This window comes from Branchiostoma floridae, chromosome 12 (genome assembly GCF_000003815.2).
Source record: "Branchiostoma floridae strain S238N-H82 chromosome 12, Bfl_VNyyK, whole genome shotgun sequence".
NCBI lineage: Eukaryota > Metazoa > Chordata > Leptocardii > Amphioxiformes > Branchiostomatidae > Branchiostoma > Branchiostoma floridae.
In genome coordinates, this window is record NC_049990.1 from 12214587 (window position 1) to 12225337 (window position 10751).

Below are 10751 nucleotides of genomic sequence, written 5' to 3' on the forward strand. Positions count from 1 at the left end.
GACTAATGTGAATAAAAATACCCAGTTATATTGTTTACTCGAAGCAAATGTAAAAGCATAAGGAGAATGCTATACCAACTCGTCGTACAAGTCCAATTCAATGATTTTCATATTTTTTGTTAAACTCAGCTTGTACAGTCTTGGCAAAAGAATTATCAAATGCTTATTCTAAAGTATTATGACTTGGTACTTGTAATGTTACATGTGTTCAATTACACATGTGTGTTCTTGATGTGATCTGGAGTCTGTAATAATAATTTAGTATCTACTGGTAATCTAGCCTTTGCATGTGAACTAATAAAAATACATTTACACATAAAAAACTCTTTTGACTGTTTCACAATGTATACTGCAAGCATTTTCATTCACTTTTCATTACTGCACGCAGTACAGTATTATAGTAAAAGTTCCCAGCATATCAAATAATTCAACAGAGAGATGAGACACACATGTAGACAGTGCTGTATAACCATGTAGATATCTTGACTACTAATTACATACATAAAAGTATGTTGTGTAATTATACACACCTATTCCCAATACAGCAACATCAGTGAAATATATTACTTACAGCACATTCATGTTGCAAGAAACTATAGAACCTTTACTTTTGCAGTGTTTTCTTACATTAAATGATCTTCCTGATATGATTTTTACACATCTTTTATCTTATCTGTCTCCACTGAAATGCTATACAGTTTTTAACAATGACATACCTTTTAAACAAGTACTGTTGCAACAGAAAGTGATTTCTAAAAGCTACTGTTTTCCATACATAAGTTAGAACAATATGGGATATTCTAATAGAGGTATTGAGAGAGGGGCAGTCTGAGGATACTAGTTTTTAAAAATCAAGTTAAGAAATTGAAATCAAAGGCATGGTACAATGTACATGTGGTAGGACAATTCTCTGACTCCCCCCCCCCCCCTCCTTTACAAGAAAGACTATAAGATACAAGTCTTCGTTATTACAGCCGGCACGCCATGACCTAAATCGAACAGTTTTCGAACAGGTTTTCTATGCAGTTCGAATCGCTCCGCGGTCCTTAGCAACACGTTGCTAAGGAAACGCTTCTCGCGCGTCAGGTGGATGGAATTTCATCCGAGTTTTACAGCTGCTTTAGACCTGATTGCCGGCCTTTCTACCAAGATTGCGTTATATGTGGTATAGAGGAATATCATGTAATCTCGATATGATCCATTTTTGTGGGATTTTATAACTATTATGTCTCGTTTTCTGATCATATTTGTTACACAGTGAAATTGGCAAAATGGTGGTGCCATTATGAGCTAAATTTTCGACGAATTTGAATATCGGGGCAAATGCATTACGCCTTCGATTCTTTTGTCAATGACTAGTGCGCTAGAATTGTTGAATCTTCTACTATACCTCTTCTGAAAATCTTGTTGGTTTGAAATCTGGGAAGGTTTGTAATTCCATGTTTACTGAGGTCACCTTTTCGACTGTTTTAAATCCAAATGTTGCAAGTCGTTGGTTTGGTTGATTCGAGTGGAATCGACTTTTAACACAAGTATCGGCACCAATATATCTCTCCAGTGTTTTCAAAGGATGCCTAAAGAAAAACTACACGTGAAGACGGAGTGAATTAGCAAATGGAGTCTTAGATTTACGGTAACTAGTACGTAAATACAATGGTGCGGGTCCAGCGTGCGCTCTGTGGAACGGGCGCTGATGCGAGCGCTGAAGCGTTCCTTTTCGGACGCCTCTAATGAGGTGGCCTCGCGCGGTTCAAATTTAAGCCTTTTTCGCCCTCGAAATTGATAATATGCCATATACCACCTGAAAGAAGAGACTTCGGTGCATTTTACGCACTAGATTTCCTTTCGTTCTGAAATCTGTTGTGAGGTAAAACGCAGCGGGGAACTTGCGCTAAAATCAACTGATTTCAGATCATATCATCAAACGGGTGCAGGTAAAAGTCGGTTTAAAAAGTACGTAGGAGTAAAATAGAAACCTTAAATATTGAAAAGGTGATGAAATATTGATTGTACATAGTTGTAAACTCGAGCGACAAGCTTTTTGGTAGGTAGTCCCGACGCCCGGGGTTCATGGAACGTACAACTGTCTGAAAACGGCGCGCTGTTCGCTACGGCAGTCAGTTACAAATTTTGAAGTTAGATTTAGATCACTTCGGGTTGGTATATTGACCTGAAACTCGGATTTCATAAACTAGGGACCACCGTAAACAAAATTCCGGTCATAAACTTTAAGATTTACGGAGAGAGGATCTGTCCCGGTTCAATAATTGCTAAATCGTCAAACCCGGTGCGTTCTATTCTGGAATCAAAATTATGACATGACTTCACTGAATATCGGGGCAAATGCATTACGTCCAAATAATCTGTAATAAATCTTATACTTTCAGAAACTAGAAGGTTTGCTCTTTCATAGGCAGGAGATTTCCTGTTGGTTTGACATCTACAACAGGTTCAAAACAACAGGGAAATTTACGCGAAAGTCACCTAATTTGGGGTCGTATTTGTGACAGGAAAACGGTACACAATCGGTTCAAAAATCTATATGAGCTAAAAAGGAGGCTAAAATACTGTGAATGACTTGAAATTAAGAAGATACGCAGTTGTATACTCCAGCGACAACCTTTCTTGTTAGGGGTGTTGACACCCGGAGTCATGGAACGGACTACTTTCTCTCGCGGAAGGAAAAGAAAACTGCATAGAACTCTCGGCATGGCGTGGCGGCTGATTAATTTCTGGCCTTCTTCTTGCCAGATTTCTTGTCCTCCTTCAGCTGCCCTGTGGCCTCCATGTATTCTCTGATGATCTGTTCCTGTGTCTCTGCTGAGGCATGCTGGTATCTACAGTACTCCATCGCATACTCTCCCTTACCCTGGAAAATATGGCAAAACTTTTAGTTTAAGTCCTTCCAAACCAAATGGTGCATAGGGTAGCCTGGTTTCCAGCCGTAATATAGTTTCCCGAGTCTCTTCTCTCCTCTCTACGCTTACCTAATTGTCCACAGCACACAATATACTCTAAAACTATATTACGGCTGGATACCAGGCTAGCATAGGGCAGCACCCATCTCCATTTCTGTAGCCCTGGGACAACTGTTGTGTAATCAATACAGCAGAGGGCTTGTACACAGATAGTGGTGTGTGTTCAACAACTTCAACTGCCATACTGTCTCTTTTTCTGTAAACAATCTGCTTTTTGCAAAATTATGTTGCAGCAAATTTAAAGCCATTTACACACTGTACAGTGCTGTATGCAAAAGACCAACAAGGGTTTGTATAGTAAATATGCAAAGGCAAGACTACAATTATGGTAAACATGAATCTCAACTACATTTATCTTATTTATCTATTTATTTATTTATTGTGTACATCACAAAGAAGTCTTACCTCTGTGCATGATCTCAGCTCTGTTGAATACCCAAACATGTTGTTCAGTGGTACCTGCATTTACAAATGACAAAGTGCTTCTCAATAAACAACCAAACAAACAAAATTATGCAGTTAAGACCAACATAATGGCAATGACAGAACCATTTAACATACATGTATGTAGTGAACATTATGTATTATAAATTATAAAAGAGAAACTAGAGTGTTACAAGGATGCCTTTGATACAATATGATTTAGTCTACCTGAATGCTTATCTTACGAACTAGGAGTCTTCAAGTTCTTCTAATTTTAATCCTTTATAGTGCTGTTACAGTTTAGCCTGGGTTCCATTTGGATAGTAGTTCACTCTGTTCAACCATGCACTCTAGAACCTATTCCTTTATTTGCTCATTAACTGATGTCATCAGCAAAAGGTTTGAATGTACAGCTCCACAGACAGGTAGCAGAAGCAAACATAGGAGCAAACTTTTACCCAGATGGTAACCAGGCTAGTTACAGTTATGTAGCTTGACCAAATACCAGTACACTACAGGAAGACTTAGGTTCAATCACACAGAGCAGCACCCACCTCAGTATACAGCGTAAAATACCCCTCACTGCCATCTTGCCCCTGGATCAAACCATTGCGTTTGTTGATCCCCGCGATAACCGCCCCTTGGAACTCGTTTGGGGCCGTGACCTCTACCGACATGATGGGCTCCAGGATGACCTTGACAGCATCATCCATGGCTGTGAGAAATGACAGAAATAGAAAATTACTGGTGCTTTGTTTCACCAAGAAAACCTTTTCTTTTGCAATTTTTTCACTTTGTAGTAGGAAGTTTCGTACCGGGATGGAAATATGCTTGTCGGGATGGAAACATTTTTTACCCCATCTATCCTAAAATTGACAAGAAACTGTTGAAAATGTTCTTTCATAAGCTTAAAATGAGACGTATTTAACTGGAAAAATAAAAAAATGGGCAATGAGTGGGACACAAAGAAATTTAAAGTTGGAAACAGGCCTGGCATAGGTACAGATTTGTATTTAGCACGCCCTCTAGCAGTCATTGAAGAAACTGCATACAAATGTACCCTAGAACCTGTACCTAGAGTATACCCTTTTATAAGGGGTTTGTTCAATGCAAGGCCATAGTTGACCACTCCTAGGCATTTCACCCTACAATTCTTTTACCAGTTTTTCACTTTATAGTTGGAAGCAGATGGGTACAGATTTGTTTTAGCAGTCATTAAGGAAACTGCTTGCACCAGAACTTGTACCTAGAGTACTGTAAATGCAGAAATGTTCAAGGTGGATTAATGTTCGCGGTTTTCGCGGTGACCACTTCACCACGAACATTTTTCCATTATGGTATTAGACTTCAGTCTATAGTGTTACAGCGAACTTAAAACCACCGCGAAAAGTCCCTTTTCCCTCTACAGCGAAATCAAATCCCCGCGAACTTAAAAACATTCACAGTATCCTTTTTTTAACAGGTTTGTTCTATACAAGGCCGTAGTCGACCAATAGGCACGTCACCCTACCTTCCTTCAGCGCGCCCTCCGCTGCTCGCTGGAAGGAGTAGTCGCTGGAGTCCACGGCGTGGTTGGCTCCGTCCTGTAGTCTGAACCGTACTCCCGCGATCTTCTGTCCCGACAGCAGACCCTTCTCACATGCCATTCTAAACCCCTGAACACAAACAATGGTGTTGTATTGTGATGAAAATATCTTACTTTTTGTCCAGTCTTTGCAAATTTTTATATCAAAGGCAGGTTACCATGAAAGTTTGTCTGATACATAAAGAGAAAAATAAAGTATTCTCCAACTGAAGAAATTTTTCTCACTGTAATTTTCAACCATGAATTTTCCACAAATGTGAAAACAGCACTTGGTCAAAATTTGTCGGAAGCATATACCAACTCTGTTCTGGTTGTGAGAAGTTGGTACCAACTCCTAACCAACTTTGTCCCAGTGCTGACATCACAAGTCAGTAAAAAAAATTAGTGTCTGTAGCAATCAGGGCAGATAGCTGAAGAAGACCAAAAGATTTGGTAGAAAAGTCTAGTTAGTTGGAGAACAATCTATATTTGCCATTTGTAACTGGCAGGTTGTAAAACTATGACTCAAATGCATGATGATGATGATGATGAATGGTTTATTGTACAACAAAGAATCTCTCGCAGCCCGAAGGCTGAATTGCAGATTCCATTACAATAAAATGGTGTCATAACAGTCAGTCGTTCTTATTATCAATATGATTAAAAACATAAAAATCTATGCAAAGTAAGACTGTTTTTTCCTTACCCTTTCCACAGATGGTACATACTGCTTAGGAACATTGGTTCCCACAGTCTCATCTGAGAACTCCAGTTTGGTGTAGCTGGATGGAGGCAAGGGCTGACAGAGACAATGCAAAAACAAACAACATAAGCTTCAAGTTAGCCAACAGACAGCAGTCATGGAATGTCTTATCAACAATAAATCAATCAACATCTGGAACAGTCTACCACCAGACATAAGGACAGCCGCAACTCTGGCCTCCTTCAAGAGACTCTTAAAGTAACAGCTGAGGATCGACCAAAATGAATGGAATCAAACTGTGTAGCAGCTATCACTAATATGTATTTTGTACCACGTATGTAAAAATTTGAACAGTCATATAGACTTATACTAGACTTATAAGAATCGTTAGAACTTGTGATGTAAACTGTATCTCTGTTGTAAACTTTGCCTCTTCCCTCATGACCTCAATGACAAGTAGCCTACTGGCTGATTTGAGCTTTCATGAATAAACAAAGGTTCAATCAAACAAACAAACAAACATCATGCCAGGGCTTGTGTCCTGAGCATAGAAATTGAGTTCTGATCCCTGATATGCCTGCTGTTGTATTCAAGCATTGAGATCTTTGCAGGGGATTCAGCCATTAATTCATTCATACATGTACATGTAAGTCGTAGGATCCATACACAAACAACCACAACTTAATATGGAATACATGGGAAACAAATATAAAATACAATACCTCTAGAACTCCGACGACTCTGCCGTACTGTCCCGATCCTCCAGACTGTTTCTTGTGTAAAAAGTCAAACCTAGAAAATAAACAATATATACAATGTAAATGGGCCTTTTTGCCTTTGGCAATATTTCTAAATTGATTATAACTACCCTTAAAACTTTCAACAGGGCAAGGAGGTTGAAAAAAGAAACCTCCTTGAACAGGGCCAGCCCTTTCAAGTCACCCCAGGATAGTTGGGCAGCCCTGGCTGTGTGCGCTGAACAGCCAAACCAATAAATAAATGAATAAGTGTAAAAAAAAGACCATGACTTACTGCACAGGTGACATGATACTTTCTCTGAAGGCCACTTTAGGTTTCCCCAGTACGCACTTGCACTTGTACTCACTGGCCATTCTCTGGGAATAAAACACATGCAGAAAATAACCAGACTGGTCGTTAAGGGTTAAATGAATATCGCATTGGAACCTTTCAGTTATTACTATTAGTACACAAGAAATGCACAGAAAATACATGTAAGGCCTCAAACTCCAAGGCGTCGCCAAAAATGGTAAAAAATCAGTTTTTGCCTGAAAATAAGATTCACACTGACATTTTCAAACACATTGTTAAGAACTTGGAAAATAATACCAATAAAGATGCAATACAAATCAACTACGAACAAAATACTGTAGTTGAACACACCAAATATAAATACTGGCAAAAAGTTTTTTTCTCTATTATTTTTTTAGTATCATAGTATGTATACAATGTATACATACTATACATACAGAAAAAAAACATGTAGATTGTTCCCACCTGTAACACACCTGTCCTATTGTTTCTCCACACCTGCACCTACCTGTGCATACACATCCAGGTGGAGCTCCCCCATGCCTGATGCTATTGTCTCTTTGCTCTCGTCGTCGAAGTGTACTCTGAATGTCGGATCTTCTCTGGTGAACCGAGCAATGCCTTTTGAAAAGTTGTCTAATTGTCCCTGCAAACAGAGGAGTGTATATATAATTATATCAATATAATTATATAAATATATCAACCAATCAACAAGTCAACCAATCATTTGAGAACTTTTGGTTCTATCCACTACAGGACAACACAACTGACCTCAGCAGAGACATTATAGCTCCAGCCATGTCAATCAATCAATTAATTTATCAATAAATGAACCAATCATTAGAGACCTTTTTGCCCTGTCCACTATAGGACAACAACTGACTGCTGAATCATAGCTCCACCCACCTTGTCTTCAGGTTTGATTGACAGGGAGATGACGGCATCAGGAACATGGATGGATTCCTGTGAAAGAAAACATTCCAGTAAGATACTTGAACATTATGAAAATTTGACAATACTTGAAATTCTGAACTCTATAAGATCCCTTCATAGTGTCATTTGCATGGTTTTCTCTTCTGTCATGATTAATACAAACAACAAACATCAATTTGTCATAGTTAGAAATATATTATGCTATCTACCATTCAGTTGCAGGAATTATAAGCTTTAAGTTACTCACTCTCTCTCTGTGTCAGTCAGTCTATACAGACTATGACACTTGTCTACGCAAAAAGAACCTAAGCGACAGAGATAACTACAATACAAAAGTGTACAAGTAAAGTTAATATTAGATGTAGAATTCTATGTACAGGGGAGTGCTGCACTCACCATGGACAGCTGCAGTTTTGGAGTGGACACAAAGGAGTCCCCACTGGAGCAATCCACACCAAACATGGCACAGATGTCCCCAGCAAACACCTCTGATACATCCTGAACATATGGAGAGGGAAATTATAATGGATTTAACCCACTTAAACCTAAGGGGTATGTACAATATACAGTGTAACAGTAACCTAAGTGTCCTGTGTGTATATAGTGTCAAACACATTGTACATACATACATACAACATATTTACAGAGGTCAACCACATTATACTTAGTACTTACCGGTACATGTACAACCACCTTGAAGTTAGCAGCCGTTTCGGCAGCCGATTCCAGCAGCCGATTCCAGCAGCCGATTCGAGCTATGGTAAAGCTAGCATCCGATTCGAACACATCACTATTTATCATTATTTTCTTATTTATCCCATTTATCAGATTTGCCCAGTCAAAAGGTGACCTAAATGAATAGAACAACGCTTCCTTGAAGACGTTGGTGAATAATTTTAAAGTCAGGATATTTTAGAAGGACAAAAAAGGAGAAAAATAAAGAAAATGATCATAAGAGCGTCCTCTGTTGACAATAGTGGAAACTGCATGTAATCTTAACCTGCAGGTCATGATGGCTAAAAACTACTGATAGCTAACGATCTATTACGTCTTAGAAAAGTTTTAAAACTTACCTACTAGATTTGATTAACCTTCCACATGGACACTTAAGTAGGGTTTAAAACTTCCCGCCACAATTGCTACTGAAGACAGTGGACTCCATACTGCTATATAACTGAATTAGGCAGGTAAACTAGGATTTTGAAATGTACTGCCACTATTTCAAATGTAGTGAAAGACGGGGCATGCAAATTTCAAATGTTAGCTATGATATTCTATGGCATACTACTTCTCATAAAAGTTTTGAAACTAACCTGTCGGATTTAATTAACCTCCCATAGGCTCAAATGTAGTACAACAGACTAGGATGACAAACGTCCCGCCACTATTGCTAATATAGTGGAAACGGGCTTTCTGCTACTAGACTAAATTAGGCATGTGAACTTCAAATGTCAGATATGATAACTAACAGTATCGTACTTCTTAAAAAATTATCAAATTTTACCTGCCGGATATAATGAACCTCCAACGGGGCCACTAATTGGGTACAAATGATTAGAATTTCTAACTTCCCGCCACTATTGCTACTGTCTTGAAAGACGGGCTTCCAGTTACTAAACTAAATAAGGCAGGTAAACTTCAAAGGTCAGCTATGATAGATAACAGTGTAGTACTTCTTACAAAAGTTTTAAATTTAACCTCCCACAGGGACACTAATTGGGTACAAGATACTGGGATGTCAAACTTCCCGCCACAAATGCTAATGTAGTAGAGACGGACTTTCTGTTACTAAAATAAATAAGGCAGGTAAACTTCAAATATCACTAATAATAGCTAACAGTCTAGCACTTCTTATAAAAGTTTCAAATTTTACTTGCCGGATTTAATTAACCTCCCACAGGGACACAAATGTATTACAAGACACTAGGATTTCAAACTTCCCGCCACTATTGCTAATGTAGTAGAGACGGACTTTCTGTTACTGAACTAAATGAGGCAGGTAAAGTTTGAAGGTTAGCTATGATAGCTAACAGTCTAGCACTTCTTACAAAAGTTTCAAATTTTACCTGCCGGATTTAATTAACCTCCCACAGGGACACTTATTGGGTACAAGATACTAGGATTTCAAACTTCTCGCCACAAATGCTAATGTAGTAGAGGCGGACTTTCTTTTATTAAACTAAATAAGGCAGGTAAACTTCAAAGGTCAGAAATGATAGCTAACAGTCTATTACTTCTTACAGAAGTTTCAAATTTTACCTGCCAGATTTAATTAACCTTCCACAGGGACACTAATTGGGTACAAGATACTAGGATTTCAAACTTCCCGCCACAAATGCTAATGTAGTAGAGACGGACTTTCTGTTACTAAACTAAATAAGGCAGGTAAACTTCAAAGATTACAAATGATAGCTGACTGTCTAGCACTTCTTACAAAAGTTTTAAATTTTACCTGCCGGATTTAATTAACTTCCCACAGGGACAAAAATGTATTACAAGATACTAGGATTTCAAACTTCCCGCCACTATTGCTAATGTAGTAGAGACGGACTTTCTGTTACTAAACTAAATGAGGCAGGTAAACTTCAAATATCACTAATAATAGCTAACAGTCTAGTACTTCTTACAAAAGTTTCAAATTTTACCTGCCAGATTTAATTAACCTTCCACAGGGACACTAATTGGGTACTAGATACTAGGATTTCAAACTTCCCGCAACTGCTGCTAAAGTCGTTGAGACGGACTTTCTGTTACTAAACTAAATGAGGCAGGTAAAGTTTGAAGGTTAGCTATGATAGCTAACAGTCTAGCACTTCTTACAAAAGTTTCAAATTTCACCTGCCGGATTTAATTAACCTCCCACAGGGACACTTATTGGGTACAAGATACTAGAATTTCAAACTTCCCGCCACTATTGCTAATGTAGTAGAGGCGGACTTTCTTTTATTAAACTAAATGAGGCAGGTAAACTTCAAAGGTCAGAAATGATAGCTGACTGTCTAGCACTTCTACAAAAGTTTCAAATTTTACCTGCCAGAATTAAATAACCTTCCACAGGGGCTCTAATTGGGTACTAGATACTAGGATTTCAAACTTCCCG

The 10751-nt window shown here is 38.5% G+C and overlaps 1 protein-coding gene across 1 annotated transcript in view; it reads right to left on the bottom strand.

Moving 5' to 3' along the window:
- Window positions 1-12: 12 nt before the first annotated feature.
- Window positions 13-10751, bottom strand: part of LOC118426993 (elongation factor G, mitochondrial-like) — a 24459-nt gene continuing 13720 nt past the window's right edge. Inside the window, exons 8-19 of the mRNA XM_035836628.1 lie at window positions 8327-8417; window positions 8048-8149; window positions 7625-7681; window positions 7227-7364; window positions 6701-6783; window positions 6391-6460; window positions 5672-5764; window positions 4912-5056; window positions 3956-4116; window positions 3384-3437; window positions 2729-2869; window positions 13-971 (exon numbers count right to left, since the gene is read on the bottom strand). Coding sequence (XP_035692521.1) covers window positions 969-971; window positions 2729-2869; window positions 3384-3437; window positions 3956-4116; window positions 4912-5056; window positions 5672-5764; window positions 6391-6460; window positions 6701-6783; window positions 7227-7364; window positions 7625-7681; window positions 8048-8149; window positions 8327-8417 — 1138 coding nt within the window. The 3' untranslated portion in view covers window positions 13-968. The remainder of the gene's footprint in view (window positions 972-2728; window positions 2870-3383; window positions 3438-3955; window positions 4117-4911; window positions 5057-5671; window positions 5765-6390; window positions 6461-6700; window positions 6784-7226; window positions 7365-7624; window positions 7682-8047; window positions 8150-8326; window positions 8418-10751) is intronic.